Source organism: Uloborus diversus, chromosome 5 (genome assembly GCF_026930045.1).
Source record: "Uloborus diversus isolate 005 chromosome 5, Udiv.v.3.1, whole genome shotgun sequence".
NCBI lineage: Eukaryota > Metazoa > Arthropoda > Arachnida > Araneae > Uloboridae > Uloborus > Uloborus diversus.
This window is the reverse complement of record NC_072735.1, coordinates 183,094,677-183,116,321: the sequence shown is the minus strand read 5'-3', so window position 1 is coordinate 183,116,321 and position 21,645 is coordinate 183,094,677. Positions and strand designations below refer to the sequence as shown.

At 32.9% G+C, this 21,645-nt stretch overlaps 1 protein-coding gene across 2 annotated transcripts in view; it reads left to right on the top strand.

The window, feature by feature from the left end:
• LOC129221924 (endoribonuclease Dicer-like) overlaps positions 1-21,645 on the top strand; it is a 69,339-nt gene that overhangs the window by 21,486 nt on the left and 26,208 nt on the right. The window contains exons 7-9 of one of the 2 annotated variants that reach the window (XM_054856305.1): positions 8,137-8,212; positions 11,036-11,175; positions 15,719-15,898. In XM_054856305.1, the coding sequence (XP_054712280.1) occupies positions 8,137-8,212; positions 11,036-11,175; positions 15,719-15,898 (396 nt within the window). Of the gene's footprint in view, positions 1-8,136; positions 8,213-11,035; positions 11,180-15,718; positions 15,899-21,645 lie in introns of both variants that reach the window. The other variant, XM_054856306.1, reaches the window with a different exon arrangement.

Below are 21,645 nucleotides of genomic sequence, written 5' to 3'. Positions count from 1 at the left end.
CCGATGCCATCCACCAGAAAAGTTTCAAACTGAAATCTTAAAAGCCTTTTTTGGTAAAGACTAGGGCAGTTACTCGAAAGTTAAGTTTTAAAAACAAAATTTTTGCTGACCTTCAGTGATGTTAGGAAAAGGAGTTTTCAGGATGCTCACCCCGGAAAATTTTGGAAATTGAAGCACTAAAAACGAGATTTAAAACGTTCTTCATTGATGATGCCGAATTTTTTGATACTGTTAATTTGAAAACAGTTTTAGGCCATCTTTGAGAATGTTTAAAAAATGGGAGAGGTTCAAGTGCTTTCCTCCAGCAAATTTTCGAAACTGGAATTCCATGTTATGGAGCGAGTGAATTCGACTGTTCTCTTATGAAGTTATTCAAAATTAAAGCTCAAAAATTCAAATTTTGCACGATCTTCGATGATATTAGGAGGGGGGGAGGTTCTGGGGACCACCGAAATTCTTTCGACATTGGTTTTTATCAACTTATTTTCTTTTTAAACTTGGGGCCCGAAACCGTGAGTTTGTACAGCATACAGAATGTAAGTTGCATTTTAGAGCATTTGTGAATTGTCATTTATAAATAAAAGCGTCAAAGAAAGAAAAGGTATTTTAACTTTTTATGACAGCTAAGGTTTCCCCGTGGTTTTTTTTTTTTAATTTATTCCTTTTATTTTTTATTATACCACTAAAAATATATTGGCAGCCCCAGGGTCCGAGTAAGTAAAAGTGAGGCTCTAGGCCCACATTAATTTGGAGCCCCCCTGAAGACTATGCAGTGTTTGATTTACATTTTCAAAGCACGAATGCACTTTTGGAGGCCTCTTTGTCTAATCACACAACTATGTATAAATCACTTATGTGCATTTATGAAGCCCCTTTGGGCCCCCTCATAATCGTGACCAAGGAAATTCGTTACTGGCAGAATGATTAAAAATTCCCCTTTAAAGAAGTTTTTTTCCAATTAATAAGTCATTTTTTATTATTTTTTTTAAATACATGCATTTTTCATATCGTTGCAATGCTATGCATAATTCTTTGAAAAATTTGGGGCCCCTTAGGAACATGGGGTCCCTGGCCTAGGCCTAGTCAGCCTGTGTGGTAATCAGGCTCTGGGCAGCCCCCATTTCAGAAATTCCCCCTCCCACCGCCTCTTGGTGATGGTTCTGCCTTTCTCCACCTGCAAGCTTTAGCTCATGCGTAAAGAGGAGCTGAGGCTGTGTTTTTCGAATTTGTGTTTTTCTAAACACATGCGCGCAAAATTTACGTTTTGCTGTTAGTAGACAGCCCCGAAATACTTTGCTGTTAGTTGATCGGCCTGAAGCATGACCGGCCCACCGGGCAAATGCCCGGTTGCCCGCCGGCTATATCCGCCACTGCAAAAGTATCCGCTCATGGCTTGCAGGTTTGTGTCTATATTGTCTGCCTATGGTCGTCACATTTGCATTTTTCTTTTCTTAAATTGTAGGAGCTTTTGTCAAACGCTTTTACGTATCAAAGGGTAACATTTCCTTTTATTTTTAAGTGAAAGGGATAAATATGTACTTGACTCTTTTTTTTTGAGCAATCACGATTACTTATTGTTCTCACTTGACGGTTTTGATGTCTTATGATTTTATTCCCCCACCTCCCTCTGCAGCACCACCATCAACTGGCCAGCCCCTCCCGATGCTGCTCCTCTAGCAAAAACCGTGTTCAGGCTGCGTCCATATCCTACACACATGCATACATACACACACTTACACACACATATCAACACACTCATGCCTGCACACAGACACAAACACTCATGCCTATGCACACATATACATGCGCACACACATATCCACACACTCATGCCTGCACACAGACACAAACACTCATGCCTACGCACACATATACATGCACACACTCCTACATACACAAACTTGTGATTGAGAAAAATATAATTTGAATTCAAGATGTCAAAATTCAAATTAATTATTTTTATTTTTTATTTTTTTTGCTCTAAATAATTACCATAATCCATGTCCTGACAGAGTCAGTCCCTTCTCATTTTCTGCATGACCCCTTGCAGTTTTGAACTTGAATATCTCTTTGAATGTTGGTTGTAAACGTTTCCTTTTTTTTTCTTTTTGTTACAATTTTTTTTATGCTTCTGATTTTTCTAAATGTAACTTTAAGGATCTGAGGGCCGTATAAAAAGTTAAATTTCATATTTTTAAAGTTTTTTCTTCAAACTTTTAATCAATGGCACCCATATGCAAAATTTTAAGGGGGAGGGCTCAAAAAATTTCCCCATGGTTTAGCCGAATATTTTCCCCATGGAAACCGATTTCAGTTACAGATTAGCGATATTAAAATTTGACATTTTTAATAACTTATTCATTAATTGCTGGAAAAGAAATTTTTATACATTTTTGCAAAGAAAAAAGCACTAAAAGCAAGGGAGCTCTCATTTCAAAGGGGGGTTGAGCCCCCACTTCCCCCCTATATGGGTGCCCTTGCTTTTAATATCTTAAATCTTATTCCTATTTTGATCATATTCGCAATAGGAAGTATGTATCTAGTACAATAGAGCTCTTGCAGGTTAAACGGGGACAAGCTGTATATGAATGAAGATTAAAATATCATTTTTTTTCGCTTTAATTGTCGCAAATAGTTTGAGTTATGTGCTGTTTCACTTTTTCATAGAAATGTATATCCAAAAAATGTAGTCTTTCTTCCTTCTTAGGTCATATCTGACTTTCTTAAATGTGTTTTATGGCTTGTAATTCACTGATAAAACTTTCACCGCCTGCAACTCAGACACTGGCAGAGCTTTATATGTATACTTAAACCTATCTATTGGTTACGAAAACCTTTCTTCAAATTGCTTTCATGAACTAACCTATCCTTGATTACTGTTTGTACACTTTTGTGTGGATCTTGTTTTAAAACATAATTAGATAGTCTATGAAGTAACTGGCAGAAAACAAAGTTATTTTTTGAAATAGCTTAGTTATGCTCTTGAGCGAAAGTACCACACTTCTATTATAAAATATGTTGCAGTACTTGCAGTAAAAAAAAAATTGAAAAAAATTTCACTGTCATCTTTTTTTTTTTTTTCATTTGCAGTACTTATTCTGTCGTGCTAAGCGCAAAAGTAGGATCTGCAGCTGAGCTCAAAATGAGAAATTGCCTTTTAAAGTTGTGTGCCTCCATATTTGATTGAGAGGAAACTTTTTCAGAATTTTTTTAAAAATATTTCCCATCGACAAATGACTATGAAAAATTGTACTTGGGTAAAATGTGTGGCAAAGAACCACCTGGTGACAATAACTCAATTTCGACAAAAAGTGCAGATATGACTTTTGTGCTTAGCATGGCAGTATTGCTTGATAAAGTGCATTTGGTAGCTATTTTAGATCAATAAAATATATTCAAATTGTTAATAAATGGGAAGGAGACTTGTCCTAGAGCAGAGGTTCCCAACTTTTTTAAGTTTATTACCCAAAAAGTGGGTAATATTTTAGCAGTATCCCCCCTTCCCCCACCCAAAAAAAAGAAAGTAAGTTCAATCAAAAAATTATCTCTTGCTTTTTATTTATTTTTTTTATTTTATTTATTTATTTATTTATTTATGTATTTTTTGGATCTACAAAAATCTAAAAAATATTTTAATTAATTTTTTAACTATTCAGACAAAAAGGTAACTTTTTAAAAAAAATTTGTTATTAAATCAAGAAGTTGTAAATGAGACAGTTGACGTTGTTTAGCTATCAGGTCATTCCATGTCAGTTCAACCACACCCCAACACCCACCATCTCAGATTTCAATGAAACTTTGTATACTTCTTCTTTTCCTAGTCCTAAGTAACCTCCTAAAGTATTTCTTCTCTATTAAAAATAGTTTTTTTTTTTGACCCTTCAAAGTTTTGCAATTTTGCGTTAGTTGTCATTTACAGTTCTCTGAGAATGAACAGCAGCTGTTTGCAAAAAAAATTTCTCAATAACTAAAGATAAAAAAAATTTTGAAAAATATTATATTATATATTAAGATTTCAAGTATTTCAGAAAAAAATATGTCAAAATTCTAAATTGTATTCAGCAATTTAAAAAAAAATTAACAAACTGAAAAATTTAAAATTTTTTCAACAAAAAAATGATAGTCAAAATTTTAAAATTTTGGCATGAGGGTCTAAATTAAAATCATTTATATATATATATATTTTTTAATGATCATTAACATGTGTGCTAACATATAAAATGAAAATCTTTAGGGGACTTTGAGGGATTCTGCCCCCCTGCCCCCTGTTTTGATAAATGAAAAAAAGTTGATTGCAATATTACAAACTAAGATAATGTTCGCATTAAAGAAAATTTAAATATTGAAATACATTGGTGTTTGAACTTAAATGTAAACATTTAAATAATCAAGGTTTTTTTGAATTGAAAATAACTAATTAAATTAATTAATAATAAACAATAAAAATAAGATAATATCGCAAAATTCGAAATTTTCCTACAACAGTTTATGCATCCTAAAAATTATTGTTAAACTTAGGGCAACATAGAAATTAAAACTTTTCATTTAATTCTGATTTATAATTAGCAATTTATCCAAAGTATTAAAAATCCTATAAATACCACCTCAGAGCTTTTAACTTGTTTCATTAATCTAATGCAATATCAAACTGAAACTTGGATTTGTTTTTCTCTGGTCCAATGGAATAACCCAGAAAAGTTTTGGTTTAACGTAGCAATTTATTGGGTTTGAGTTTAAAATGGTTACCATTGGCCAAAATGTTTACAATTAAGGCTTTGCAACAATCTCATTTGACCCTAAAAGTGTGTTTTGTTATCTTGAGTGTTTCTATGATCATAAATGGAACCTAATAACCTGGCATTTGTACAAATGACAGGTATTTTTATTTTACACATCACTAGTAATTTTTTTAGATGTTTTGTTTTCTTTTTAATATATTTGCCTATCACCTCCCTAACTTTATGGTTGCTTTACTAGCTCCCAAAAAGGAACAGCTGGTATTAGATGACAGCTGATCAGCAAGCTGTATGGTTTACATTTATAGTTAGTTGCTTGTATTATGACTGTGAGATTGTTAACTACTTTTTATTTAAAAGACCCTTTCTTTTTCTTGATACTTCTTTCAACTGCTGCATTAGTTTTATCAAGGGCAGTATGTTCTTTTTTGTCATTTTTTTTATTTTGTACAAATGATTTATAAACCTTATATATATTCCAGTTTAAATACAGTGAAACTTCAGTTACTGGACACACTGATAATCCAGGTTACTCAACATTTATTTTTCTGAGGGTTGGCCTAATGCTAACTTCAATGGCCGAAAACCTTTCTAACTTGACACACATTTTTTTTAAACCCCTATAGGTCAACATCCAATTGCTATTCTAATTCAATTCATTATTTCATATTGACCTTTTCTCAAAATTTTAGAAAAGCTCTTTTAGAGAATTCTATCTCTTATCCAGGGGAGTCAGCAACCACTCTGTGCTGTTAGTGCAATTCTGATAGGGTAGGATAAAGTGTACCCCATGGGAGGTGTGTAGAGAAAGAAGGCACCATTACTTGTTTTCTAAACAAGTGTGAGCAGGACTTGTTATCTTTAGCAGACCTGACTAACAAGAAGCTTTTATCTCCTTTCAACAATTATGCATTTATTCCTCACAAGATATTCAAATCTATTATTGATTTTATTATGTCTTTTCAAAGAAAGAAAACAAAAAGAATAGGAAATTCATTTACTGGAATTAATTTTCATAATGTGAATGTTAAGCATTAATAAGTATAAGTCATACAGACAGAAAATTTTCAGGAATTAAAATTTTAGAACCCCAGTAAGTTGAGGAAAAGTTGCGAGTTATGTCATTAAACTGGGGGGGGGGGGGGGATCTGGACAAAAAAAAAATTCCATGCAAATAATGTTTTTGAATTGTCATTAAAAAAATATCAAAATCCATTGAATATGAGAGGTGCATAAATGCTAACTTATTTCTTCATTTGCTATGAGGGGAGGGGGAAAGGCAATTTACTTTATTTAGAACATATTATTACTAAACAATCAGGCCATTGATTTTTAAAGGGTGTTAAATGTAATTTCAACTAAGTTAAAAGGATGAATTTGTTGTTGTACAGCAGTAAAACTATAATGGAAAAACAGTTCCAAGATAGCAATTTTTCTCAAACGTAAGGGGGGGGGGAGGTCCTGAAAGTACTAGAAACTGCATGATTATGAATTGGTGTTAAGACTTTACTTTTGTTTCAAGTTGTCTGGACTAAAATGCAGTAATCCGTATGCAGATATTGTTGTTTGCAACTTTTGAATTTCATGATATCTTACCTTCAGAATGTCTATATTTTAAACAATTTTTAACTATTTCAAATAAAATAAGCTTGAATATTAAATTAATATGTTTGAGTTAAATATTTAACACACTTAATGTTTAAATTTTTTAAATAATTGCTGGGAACTCTTGTTTCAAAGACATGGAAGAGCTTTTCTCTATGATGCTTTCGTTGTTTCTAGGGGGGAGGGGACAGAATCCCTAAAAGACCCATAACTTTTTTCATAGGAATAATTAGGGCACATACTCATGATCACTTTTTCTTTAAATCATGAATTTTAAAACTGACCCTGATGTTAAAAATTTAAAATTTTGACAATGTTTTTTTTTTTTTTTTTTTTTGACCAAAAAAAAAAGATCAAAATGTTTAACTTTCTGATTTTTTTAAAATGTTTAGTATAAATTTAGATAATTATAATATTTTTTATAAAAATATTCAATGTCTTAACATTTTTTATGAAAATTTTCAAGAAGGTAATATCAGTTGCTGAGAAACATTTTTTCTCATTAACAACAGCTCAGTTAAATGTCTTTGAAAATGACAAAAAAAATGCAAAATCGAAAAATTTCTACAAATTTAAACTACATTGAGATTGAAACAAAAGAAACTAAGGGTTTGCTTTTAACCACAAAATAAGGAAGTATGCTAAGTTTCATCAAAATCCGAGATGGAAGGTGTTAAAATCTCATTTTTGCGGTTGATTTGACTTATTTTAAACTATTTCAAATAAAAAAGTAAATTAAAATATATTTTTTTAATATTTGAGTTCCATATTCAACACACTGTATATTTCAATTTTTATCATAACTGTTGATAATTCTGTTTTTAAGAATATGGAAGAGATTGTATGATATTTTACGCTTTTTTTCCAGAATGTGAAGAGGGGGGGGGGGGGGCAGAATCCCTTAAAGTCCCCTAATGTTTTTCATTGGATAAGTTAGAGTACATATTCATGATCATTTTTTTTTAAATCATGATTTTTAAAGCTGACCCTCTTGTTGAAATTCAGATTTTTGCCAATACCTATTTTTGAAAAAAAAATTCAAAATTTTCAATTTTCTAATTTTTTAAAAAAAAATTGTGCAAACTAAGATTTTAAAGATATTTTTTATCAACATGTTCAAAGTCTTTCTATTTTGTGTAAAAATTTTCAAAACGACTATAGCATTAGCTACCAAGAAATAATTTTTTTTGTAAACAACATCATCTCAGTTTGAGTGTCTCGAAAATGACATAAAATGTAAAATCGCCAAATTTCAAAGGCTATAGAATCAAAACGCATTGATACTGAAAAAAAAATTAGAGGGTTGCTTGTAACCATAAAGGGATGAAGTATACCAAGTTTGATCAAATTCTGAGACGGTGGGTGTTAAAATCCCATTTTTGTGGTTGATTTGACGTGGAATGACCCTGTCACGATTTTTTAAATAATAGTTGTTTCGGCCAATGTGTATCGTAAGTTGAGCTCGGAGTTGATAGCCTTTTTTTAAAAATCACTAATTGCTACTGATTAAGTATTCAGATTTGGTACACATGTTTTTAATTATTTTGTGACCAAACAATGGCTCAATCTTTGTACTTATTTTTACCCCTCGGAAAATCCTATTTTACCTCTCTCAGGATAACTACCCCTTGATTGGGAACCACTGTCCTAGAAGTTAACCGAAATCTAGAAGTATCTTTCATCATCTTTTTATTTGTATTTTCAACACAAGTGTACTAATAGAGGAGCTACCACTGCTTGTTCTATTTAAACTGATAATTTTTCGTTTTGGTAAAAATGCTTTGTTTTGTTTCAGGGCGAACAAATGCCACAAAAGAGGCTTGCAAAGATGGCGGCTGCTTTGAAAGCCTGCCAGATTTTGCATAAATTAGGTTTGTAATTCTTGTAATTATATTCTGTCCTATTCATTTTCATTTACTTAGAGTAAAAATCCCTTTTTTTAATCAAAATTTTTACTACAATAGGTTCTGAAAGTAGGTTCTCTCTCTCTTTTTTTTTTTTTCAGACTTTAAAAAAAGAATTATTTTAAACCAAGTTTTTTTTTTTTTTTTTTTTTTTTTTTTTTTTTTTTTTTTTTTTTTTTTTTTGCAATATTTTAAAATCAACTGATTGCTTTTTTTACATTTCAAAGTTGTTTGTTACAAAAGTAATCTAAGATTTTTTTCGATGAATTATGAATACATTTGAAATTGAGTTAACTTGTGTACGTAAGTAAAACCAGTAAATTACTACAAAATTTACCGGTTTGAGTCTACTCATGTGATGATAAAAAAAAAAGTTTTTTTTAGATTTTTTTCAACCATTAATTATTTGTGTAAGACCCCCTAAGTACTCGAAAAGTAGCAAAAAGTGAGGTTTCGACAGTTTTAAAAATTACTTTTTCTCAGCTTCTATAGAAGCTCGGATTGAATGTCATTTTAAAGCTCTTTGTCACTTGGCAAAGTTACTTGACATTAATCTTTCAAGGTCCTGCAAAATCATTATTTGACCTTGAATATTTTAAAAAGTAAATGTTTTAAAAATCTGAAAAAAATTTTTTTTTTTTTGCTTACTAATGTGGTCTACGCGTGATAAAAATTTCAGAATGAGACAGCAATGGGATTGTACTGAAAATTAATCATTCCTTTTCAGTTAGTAACCGCACATTGGGAAAATTGCATTAATTCTGCAGCATCAAAATATTTCATGATTTATCATGAAATATTGAACGTCAAGAAGCACAAATTGCGCATTTCTGCAGACACGTGTTTCAGCGTTACAAGGAACTCCTTTTTCTATGCAAAAGAAAAGAGCTTATGGATGAAACGACATCTGACATAAGCCGAGAGTGAGATAAGCAAACAGCTTTAAAATAAAAATGGCGGATTAACCAAGCAACCAATGAGAAAATTACAACCCAATAAAGAACCAACAGAAATGCAAACAAAGAGCACAGCTACGTTTCACATAGGTAAGAAGAGAAAGAAAGAATTTGATTGGACAAGGATTGAACCTCAAAGTTAAAACAAAAAAGACAATGTCAATAACCATAAAAACATCAGAAAATGAAACAAACTAAAACAAACATTTTTGGGAAAAGAAAGATAAAAAAAAGAAAAGGGGAAAATGTCAACTGCATTACAAAAACAAGTTAGAAACAAACAAAGCAAGATAGATAACAATGAATGGAAAAACAAAAATTAAAATGTGCAAAACAGAAAAAAATTGGATGGGGGAAAAGAACAATATTATAGATATGGAAACTAGAAAGTGGAAAAACACAGAACTGCCAAAACACGTCTGCAGTCATCTGTAATTTGTGCTTTTTGACATTGTAATTTCTTATTTTAAGCAGAAACATATTTAAACACTGTCCTCAATAACGAATAAATACCTTTGTGCTGAAGATTCAAAAAATCAGTAATCCAACGTCATTAAGCACAAAAATTGCAAAAATGCAAAGAAAATCGGATGAAAAGTCATCCGAGAAAAGGGACTTTTCTTGGATGACTTTTCATCCAGAAGCTCACACCTCTTTGCATTGAAAAAGGTGTTCCTTGTAACACCAAAACACGAGTCTGCAAATTTTTTGCAATTTTTGTGCTTAATGACGTTGGATTACTGATTTTTTGAGACTGTCCTTAATATTAAAAAATATGACTAATAAATATATTTAAACGTAAATAAGCTATGAGATAGGTATTGTGTACATTTTAATTTACGCATCTGGTATTCTTTCAAGATAACTACTAAAGCTTACTTGTTTTCTCCAGGCTTCAATTTTTGCAACTTTCAAGAGCCTGTCAAAATCTTATAAATTTAAGGTTGTTGAGAAAAAATTTTATTAGTGGATTTTTTAACTTTTGGTTTTTTGAGCAATCACGATTGCTTATTGCTTTCATTTGACTGTTTTTGATGTTCCTTTGATTTTTCCACCAGCACCCTCCGCAGCATCACCGTCGAACGGGTCCTCGCGATGCTGCACCTCTAGCGAAAACCGTCTCCAGGTTGCATCCATCTCCTACACTTACACGCATACATACACGCACCTACACTCATATACATATAATACACCTACACACATACACAAACACACACACACTCACATACACACAACTACCCACACACTCATGCCTGCACACAGACACAAACACATATCCCTACACACACATACACATACCCCCCCCACACATACACATACCCCCACACACATATACATATATACACCTACACACACATACATATACATACACCTACACACATACACAAACACGCACACACACCTACACACTCACATACACACAACTACCCACACACTCATGCCTGCACACAGACACAAACACATATGCCTACACACACATACACATACCCCCCCACACACATACACATACCCCCACACACACATACGCATACACCCCCCACACTCATGCCTGCTTACAGACACAAACACACATGCCTACACATACACACACATACCCCCCACACACAAACACACACGCTCACATATACACACACACTCGTGATTGCGAAAAACATAATTTGAATTCAAGATGACAAAATTCAAAGTAATTTTTTTTTTTTTTTTAATATAAAATTTTCCACTCCCAAAATCCCCAATATCTTATTTTCTCAAAAATTACATCTCAAGAAGAAATGTCTTTTACAATATTTTGTTGAGATGCATGCATTGTTGTAATTCCATTATAAAATCACAGGTGAACTGAATGAGAATCTTGTACCAATCAGCTGCTTGGTGGACAATGCCGCCAATGAGGAAATAGGTCCCATCGATGAAGAAAGTGCGGATGGAGCTCAGCCCGGCACAAACAGGAGGCGACAAATTTACGACAAAAAGGCAAGTGTTTGTTTCAGAAAATGACATTAGATTTGCTTAATACAGGGGTGATTGTGTTCCGGTATTTTACCGAATTTCCGGTATTTACGGACGTATTTCCGGTATTTTTATGTCCGAAAATACCGGAATTATGTTTTTTTTCTCGTTACGCTTTTATCTCCCTTTCTCCGCAATTTTTTTTAAAATATATAATACTCATCAAATATACCTGCAAGAGCCTTAAGATGGACAAATGTCAAGATAATTTGTATAACACCAGCTCATAAGTAGGTACCTTTGTAACCCATTAAAAATTTAACTAAATGTCCACACAATATTTTGACTCAGGACTATTTAATACTGTGGCAAAGGTGCACTTAAGTAATAGGGGCCAAAGAATACACCCCCCTCCCCCCGTTTTCACTTTGAAACTTTCAGGTATTTTTTGATGAACTCACAATCACCCCTGTTAATAGTTGTACTCGACGTCTTTAGCTTTGGTGAATCTCGCTTTATGTCATTATTACTGTCCGCATGTAAATAATAGCCGATGATCGAGTAACCTGCATGTTTCAACGATGAACCTTGCGCCATTACATGATAATTTGATAAAATATGTTTTGGTAATGTTTAACATGCATGTAAAGGCTTTATTGTGGCAACGCTGAACTCGATCCTGCAACTTAACAGTTTTACTGGTAAGACTGTGTCATTTCAGGGGAATTAAGGAATGAAAAAGTGGTCAACAATGAAAGGTATCTACTGGAGTTTCGGGTTCATCCACCAGAGTTAGGATTACAATTTCAACTTCAAAATATCACCAAACAGGCAATGGCTTCGTTCAAATGTAAAAGCAATTTTCACCCTTCCTACCTTGATGGACGACTTTCTAGTTTTCACTATAATTTTCAAAAGTTACCTAGTTTCAATAAATTTTCATCTTAATGCCATATCTCCTGCTTACATCTAGAAGCTCACAACTTTTTTACTTGAAAAAGGGGTTTCTTGTTGCTCCCAAAATATGGCCCTGAAATATATTTTGCAATTTACACATAACATTTTTATTAGGCCTCTTTTTATTGATTGCAAAAATAATTAGTTCATTAATTTTATTCAAACAATAATCTTCTGATTTTTTGTTAGACATGTTGCGGAAAGTATTAGGCTTTTAGTGTTTAGGCTAGGGCTGTGCGATGCATTGGGGCATTAAAAAAAACGTTGTACATCTCACATCCTTAAACCAGTTTGGAAATTTTCTCTAAACCGCTGCATATGCACTAACTACCTAGCCAATTACTGATGTATAGAAACCGATCCGTGGTTGTTGCCACTTTAATCACTAATTTCTTCACACCAGTGTTAATTTAGCAAGTGTATCATGCCACTCGTCTTAACATCAAAGATATGATGCGAGAAAACATTTCAAACAAATGCTGATGAAAGTATCATTTGCAAATGTAAATCTACACTTCTCTCAAAAAATACATGAAATATAAGTTTTTTCTAGCTCTTGACGAAAAATATATTGAAGAACAAATTTTATCATATAATCAATCATTAAGAAAAAGCGAAATTTAGCGTGCAAAATAGCAGTAAAAATTTCAGACATATTTTAGTGTTACAAGCAGTGCCATCCCTTGCACAAGTGTTACCCAGTTTGGTAATTTATAGTGTCACCCCTCTTCCCCCTAAAACCTTTTAATGTTTAATGTAAACCCAATTTTCATAGAATTTTCAGAAGCAGCTCATTTTTATTTTTGTGGTGTAAGGAAAATTGAAATTGAAAAACAAATATGAATTGTAAATCCATTTTATGCAAAAGTTGCCTTAGACACATATGTAACTACCCTTTCTCTGGAATATTGGGCTAAATTTTGTTAAATTTGACAGATTAAATATAAAATATTTATGTTTTTTATTAACTCTGAAATCCAATCAGTGTCCCATGGCCGACCTCCCCTTTTGCTTCCTTTAATAACTAAGAAGAGTAGTATTTATTACATTTATGTTTTAAAAAGTCAGAAAATATTTTTAAAAAAAGAACTTGATCATTGGGGATTGTTGGACTCATTTTATATCACATTTTATTTTTATTCATTCTACATTTTAACGATGTGAATAGTAAGAAGAGACATCATCCAACAATTTGCAAGCAGGTACAAAATACTGTTGGCATACTCCAAACCATTGAGAAGGAATACTAATGGAGGGAGCCATAGCAAATGTCTCAGTGAAATAAGTTTGGGACCCAATGTTTCCCAGGTCAGGTGACTTGTTTGGCTGGGAAGTTGTCGCGTTTTGGCACGCAATCGCTCTTTTGGCATGAAATATTTTTCAGACGGCGCTTATTATGAAGTCGGGGGCTACAAATCAGAGCAACTCTGGCTGCAACTCCTTTACCGCATAATAATAAATAAATAAATAAATAACGGATACAAATACAGGCCTATCATTCAAACTCCCTCTCCCCACTTCTTTCCGGATTTTAAAATATAATGAAATGGCATTTTTCATGTATTTTGATGTTTATTCCCTGAAATGACGGGCATGTACAAATAGTTTAAAGTGTTCTGTTATTGACTGAAAATTTATGGATTCATATGTATTGTAATCAATGTTTTGAAATGATTTCATACGCAGGCATACTAGTATTTAAATTGAAACATAAGAATAGCAAATCTTCATTCTTACGCATCTGCTGTTCACAGGAGCTTGGCGAGAAGATACTCACCAACAAAGCAAATGTACACAAAATGCTTAAGAGCCGTTAAAATATTTACTAGTTAAGTAAAAAGTGTTTTTATGGAACTAAAATGTTATTTACACTCAAGATATACAATGTTTTATAACTTTTATAGGTAAAATAAGTACAGAAATTTAAAAATTATAGGCAGCTTTGGAATATGTACTCGTTGAATGCATATAAATGTTATTTTTTCTTTATTTAGAAGTAAAAAACATTCGTATATGCTAGGGAAAAGTTACTGGACCTCCTGGCGTGACTTTTTCCTCACAGTTTACAATGTTAGAATACTGCACTATTACTATAAATCTAATTTTTCCCTTCTACAGTTAAAGGTTGTTATCATGCATGGCTTCAGCTAATGAAAACTTCTTCAGCGGTTACGGTCAACTCGAAATTGCTCCCCAGGTCACATGGTACTGTTGCCGTATCGGGATAGAAGGGTTGCACTCTCTCCATCTATTTCTTCTCAATGCTCCAAACACATTGCACTCCTAACTAGTTGCAAAAGAATTTGAAAAATTCGAGCCCTAACATTTCTGAAAACTCATTTTCCAGAGACAAAAGCGATAATTATCGTTGAACTACAGTTGTTAGTTTTACTCAGGTTGATAATTCCTTCTCTTTATATTTTGCACAAGAATTTTTGGAGTTCTATCATGTAGCACTTTCAATTATTTCAATTTTATCCAACAATCTATAGTTTTGAACTTAGCCATCATAATGTGTAAATTTTCTTTTAATTTTTGTATTTCTTTTTAGCCCATGCACTTAGTCTGTTTTAACTATATTGCCTATTTAAAGAGTTATGGAATGTGGGAAAATAAAATATCAAAGAATGAGAATAAAAATGTGTTCGCAGCAGAACTAATGGAAATACACAAAGGAGACCATCAAACCATGTTCTTTGACAAATTGCAAAGGATCTTGAACACCGGAAATTAGTTGATTTTTTTTTTTTTTGAGCAATCATGAGTTGCTATTTATCCTCACTGGACCATCTTTTCCTTTAATTACAAGGGTCATGTCCCCCCCCCCCCCCAAATCTTTGACAATAGTATCTGTCCAAATTGTGTTCAAACAATTTGTGAATAAAATGTAACCGATTTCAGTTGTTTTTTCAATTCATTTGTTGTTTTTGGAATTAAATTTTGAAAATTTCTTCTTTCATTGCTTATATATATATAATTAATTTACAACGTTTATTCCTATTAGGATCCCTATTCCTGATCAATTTTGGGCTTTTTATTGACACCCAAGCCTTCTAAGAAATGTTTCATGCCCTAAACCGTAGATTTGTTTGGGGGGGGGGTCATTCTTTAGCATGTTCCCCCCCCCCTAAAAATGGTAGTCTGTATACGCCCCTGACCATGACAACTAGATTAAGTCCAGCTTGTTTTTAGTATTTCTTTGAAAAGACTAATTTTTGTGATTATGGTTTCACTCAAGGCGTAGCTCTATCAGATTTTACATTAAAAAGCTGTTCTTTTGTGAAAAATCACGTTTTGTCAGGAAAAAACCTCCATAGATGACCGTAAATAGCAAAACTTTGCCTAAATACACAATCTCTAGATTATTAATTTTCATCATTTAAGACTGATAAGAAAGAAAAATGCCACAATATTATGTGCTGTAAACATGATCTTTATGATAAGTGTATGACTGCAAATTGGCCATATTAACCATTTCTTTATTGCTTTATCCTAATACAATTTCTTATTTAAATCTTTCTATAGTGTTGTTTATAGTTTTTCCTTCTATGCAAGAAAAGTATTTTTTTTTTCTACTCTATAATTTTATTTATAAGCCCTTTTGTTTTAGGTTCCAGTATTCCTAAAGAATTCAAGACCAACTCCTGGCGCTAAATGCTATTTGCATTTCCTGGATATGAAACTTGTGACTCCACTTCCTAAGCGTTTAAACCCTCGTGGGAGAGCCATTATAGATCCGGCTAGCACAACTAGAGGGCTAGCTCTTCTCTCCTCAAAAAAATTGCCATCTGTAAGTAGTAAAATTGAAAATTAGAAAACTTGGTAGTACAGTAGAGTCTTGAAAATCCTAGGTAATTGGGGCTCATCTTGCCTCGGATTTCTGAAAACTCGGATAGTCCAAAAAATTCTACATAAAAATGTACAAACTGATACAGGGGTGATTGTGCTCCGGTATTTTACCAAATTTCCGGTATTTTCTTACGTATTTCCGGTATTTTTAGGTCCGAAAATACCGGAATTACGTTTTTTTTTGTTATGCTTTTATCTCCCTACCTGCGCAATTTTTTTTTATTATATAATGCTCATCAAATATACCTGCAAGAGCCTTAAGATGGACACCTATCCCTTAAGATGGACAAATGACATAATAATTTGTATAACACCACCCCAAAAGTAACTTTGTAACCCATTAAAAATTTAATCAAATGTACGCACAATATTTGGACTCAGAACTATTTAATACTCTGGCAAAGGTGCACTTAAGTAATTGGGGTCAAAGATTACCCCCCCCCCCCCCCTTCCCTTAGTTCTCGCTTTGAAACTTCTAGGTATTTTTTGATGAACTCACAATCACCCCTGCTGATACTATGTAAGAAGGAGCATCTTTTACTTCCTTGTATCTAAAGAAAGGGAACAATTGTCTTCACAAAATTTATCACTCAAAATTCAACATAAGTTTCCATTTTAATAGTGTCTGATAGGGGTGCGACATCGATGTCGATGTTTTGGAAACATAGAAGTTTTTTGTAAAAATATCGATGTTTTTAAAATCGGTTTTACTTTCGATGTTTTTGGGCCATCGATGTTTTGGTTTCGATGTTGATGTTTTTGCATTTTAATTGGAAATTAAAGAATATTGGAAGAAACCTGACATTGGTAGTCTGGGGGCAGAACTTGCAGTCTATTTCAAGGCTCCAGTTCTTAAACTAAAGGAAAATCCTATACGTTATTTCGGTGAAAATTATATGTTTAAAAATTCAGAGCTGGTAAAAGTTGCTTTAAAGTATTTAATAGTGATGGCAACTTTTGTTCTCGATCGGAAAGAGTTGTTTTTCTGACTAGTGAGATAGTCTGCGAAAAGAAAAATGCTCTTCTGGGGGACAAAGTAAACTTATTTTTTTCCAAACTGTCAACACCAATATTTGGGGTTACTTATCGATTTCCCCCAACAAGTCGTCCCTCTATTACTTACAATTTGTGTTTAATTATTAACTAAAGTACAACACATATTTCTTGCTTAAAAAATTACGTTAGAATGAATTTTGTACTTTTAAAATAATTAGCACACTTTTTTCTCATCATTCAACTGACGGTAAGTGCTATGATACATTTTTTCTTAGATTCTTTTTTGATGAAAATTTACTTTTAGTTTCATTCAGTTTGAAAATATTTCCTTATTACATAACTAGTTTGTATTAATCTGTGCTTGTCTTATCAATTTTTGTCCTACTATAATACCAAGATGTTGCGAAAATATTCTTAGTAAATTTTATTCATGGTTTGAGGTTCAGTATTTTCTATGTGTTCATCGGAGACATATTCTTTCGTATTGCTTAAATTAGTGTAGTATTTTCAAAAATATATGTTATACATTGATAAAAAGATCGATGTTTGAAGACATTGATGTTTTTTGGTCGATGTATCAGTACCATCGATGCTTTAATTTCCAACATCGATGTTTTGCCATCGATGTCGCACCTCTAGTGTCTAAACAAGTTCTGGATTTAGTTTTTCTCCATATCCGTACGCATTTATGCGTGCAAGGTAAAACACAGGGTTCGTACAGGTCATGGAAATCCTGGTAAGTCATGGAAAATATAATTTTCTTTAAGAGTCATGGAAATTTTTTTGAAGTCATGGAAAAATGTCTTGGGTAGTATGTAATAAAGTAACAGTAGCTAAAAAAACATTAGAAATCTTGAGTGATTTAACAGTATTGCATGTAAAAGCTATTAATACTCGAAAATTGAACGATCCCAAAATAAATCATAGTTAAAGAATCCTATTGCATTCGCTTCTGTAACAGCTACCCGCCTTTTTTTTTTCTAATGTGATTTTACTGCTGGTACATCATTAGTTTTGAATTCATCATTATTTTTTTGCACTCCTTATATGTATTTTATACTCTGTAGTAGTGGACTTGCATGTTCTTGTTTTTGCCACACACCCACTAAAAATGTAATTCAATTGCATCCAAGTTTACCACTCACAAAAAAAAGGCATTAAATTTATCTGAATTTGTTGAAGGCTTTAGAAAATAAAGAATTTAGTCAGGTGATAGACACCAAAGTTGACACCAAAGGGCAATATTTTTATGAAGGTATGGGAAACTTAGTAGTGACTCATTTAACCTTTATCCCATTCATTACTATTCTGCTTTATTTTATTAAATATTTATTATATATTGCTTCAAAATATTTTTGTTGGGGATTCCAAATAATATTATCAATTATTTGTTTATTTTAATATATTTGACTTTAACCAAATCCCTGTTATCTTTTATCTTGCAAAGTCACAAATGCTAATTTCAATGTTTGTGAAGTATTTTTTTATCTTAGACACGTGCATGCCTTACGTCATGAAATGACAAAGTTCCTTTTTCATTTGATTGGCCGCCGTTCTAACATCGGGAAATGCGCATCTCAAATGCATGTCTTGAAATCCATGCAAATGACTCTGCCTTATTGAAATTGTAATCAGCATCAATATTTTTAAACAAAAATTAATCAAGGAGAATACATAAGATTTACAATGTAAAATTGTGGGTTTACAGTTTTCTAAAATAAACTCAAGATGGCAAAAATATAAACATTAAATATGTGTTATCACACACCTTGTTACCCTTCTACCACCCTTTCTCTCACAAGTTCATAAACTCCCCTACCCCCTTAACCCGTTCGGGGCGGAAGTCCGCAGAAGATAGGGTGTCCTCAGGACGACAGCTGTTACACGCAGACTGCATACAGGCCAGGGCAATTTCTCCTGCTAAGCCTAATACGCAATTTCAAAAAATGTGCATTATATGGATGCCTCACTTGCCAAATCGATTAACTCCATAAAACAACTAGTATGTTGTGGCCATCACGAAACTTTGTTCTATATTTTTCATATAGTTCTGATCCCTCCCCATGCTTAACGAGGAAGCAATATTCCCAACAAAAGCAAAAATTACTCATGCGAAAACTTGAGGACCATCCTAATGTCTGAATTATTGCAAAAGCAAAGCAAAGAGCGAAAATTGAAAGTTATTTTAAAAGCCTTGCATGAATTAATTACAAATATTTTATTTGTTAACAAGTATAAGTTGGCAACAATTAAAAATTTTGAATCATCGCGATTTTCTGGTTATTTTCCAACAGATAAAATCATGCGAAATACGCAGACGACAGTCAATTACAATTTATCTTTCTTACTGTTGCATTCATAAAGCTATTTTTATCTACTCAAAAAAAAAAAAAATCATCCCCCCATGGAACGATTGACGCCAAAATTGAACCAACGCCTATTTACAAATGGACTCACATTATTCCAAATTTCATCTAGAACGTAGCATTACTTCTTGAGATACGGCACTCACAATGAGAAAGAAAGAATGTACGATTGGGCCACCCCCTTTTCAGCTATTGACACCAAACTAGAATCGGCTCTTATACCCTCTAAGGGCTACTTGTCTATAAATTTTTGTTTGATTCCGTTCATTGTTTCTTGAGATACCAGTCACAATTGACGACAAAAAACGTTCTATAGCTCAATCCTCGTTTGAGCTATTGACACCAAAATTGAATCAGGACTTGTTCCTGTTAGGGGCAACATATGGACCAAATTTTGTTTGATTCCCCCAGTTACTCCCTGGGTAATAGCAGGCACACATGACTCAAGAAACGTCCCATTGCTCCACCCCCCTTGGAGGAATTCGTGCCAAAATCCAATGGGCACAAGTTCACATAGGGGAACATATGTGTACCAAATTTCGTTCGATTTCATGTGGTAGTTTTTGCTTTAGAGCGGCCACAAAAAACTGGTCACACACATATGTGACACACACTTTTCCAAAAAGTGTCGAAATGGACTGAACACACCTCAAAACCTTCAAATCCGTCAAAATTTGAAGATTGGCATGAATCCAATACTTTCTTCAAAATATTAGATATAGAAGAAAGTAAAATGCAGAGAAAAATTATGAAGAGCTATATATTCACTGCTAATAGACTAAAAGTATAATTATTAGTGTAAATTAAATTAGCTTTTCACAAAAATACCATTTTTTCTTTTTTTTTTTCCAAAGCCAAGAAATGTGTCGGCTTGTCGAATTTCTCAGAGTGTCGATTTACCGAGAGTCGAGTTTTTGGGGTTCTAATGTTGATCATATGACTCTAAAATGCTTAAAAAACTATAAAACTCACTATTTTTTATCTCAAATTTAGAAAATTTACCCTGGCAAGGCCCCCGTTATGGTACCCTCCCCCAGGGGCGGCAAATAGGGGGGTCAAGAGGGGGCGGTCGCACCCCCAAATTTTTTAAGCAGAATGATAGAAAATGGGTGAATTCAATTTATGTAAGTCGGAAATCAATGTTCATTAAAAAAAATCTCGCTGGTTCTCAGTAACTATTTGATGAAGCTCGACACATTCCCAGACTAGAAAAAGTGTTTTTCGTTATTTGGATGATAACTTAGAAATTCAAGAAGTATTTTTCGGCCTTTTCTCGGCTAAATATTTCATACTTGTGTGCCCAGTGTAACGATGGTATGTCCAATATGAGAGGCTCGTGCAAAGTGGTGTGGCTGAATGGTTTTCTCAAGAAAATTCCTTGATATTTTACATTCACTTTTACGCTCATTTTTTAAGTGTATATTTATTTAATGAGTGTTCATCGCTTTCTTTTGCTAGAAACACGTTTTAGCTGCTCAATGCATTATCTGCTTTCATAGAAACTTCTTAAAAATGCATGTGCTTATTGAATTTAAAAAAAAAACAAAAAAACATATCAACAAATACCTTTTATGGGACTCTATAGTTATGCAATCTCGAAGTGACACAAGATGGTCTTCAAGAGTTAAAATCATAAAAATCTTTCTCTATAACTTCAAAGCAGTGATTTGACGACTGTGAGAATTATTGCAAAACGATTCTTTCAAAAGCTCATGCCCTTCAAAGCATGTATGACTTCGTTTGAAATTTTATTCAATTTGTTTCTATTGCGGAAAGTGTTTTAAAAATGCTTTACTCTATCAAAACATCTTCAATCCGCCACACTTAATTTTCGCACTATTCAAGCCACAGATCAATCTACAATTGATCTGTGCGTTCATACTACCATTGTTCAATCTGCAATTGAAATTGAAAATAGATTTTACATAGATGCATATTTCAATCAATGGTGAAACGTTTTCAAAAAAAATTCTTCCTCCGAGCCAATTTGAAAAAGGCGCTAAAAAAAGAAAAATCCACATGATGATGTGAAGTCAAACACTGATTTTTTAATATTTTGTATGAAGTAATAGATTGTTTTTCGAATAAAATTAACACAAGATTTGATGATAATTATTTTTCTGCATGGTTGGATCTATATTATCTGGATTGGATTTTTTGAAAACTAAAAATAAAATGTTTCAATTATGAGTAAAATTTTTAGCACTAGGCAAGAAAAATTACAGGCAATATACCGACAGACCAGTTATCACATCCAGAGACTGCAGTTCCGTCCTTGTTGTGGACTCTTCAGCCTGGAATAGTGAATAACAGAGCTGGTGGTAGA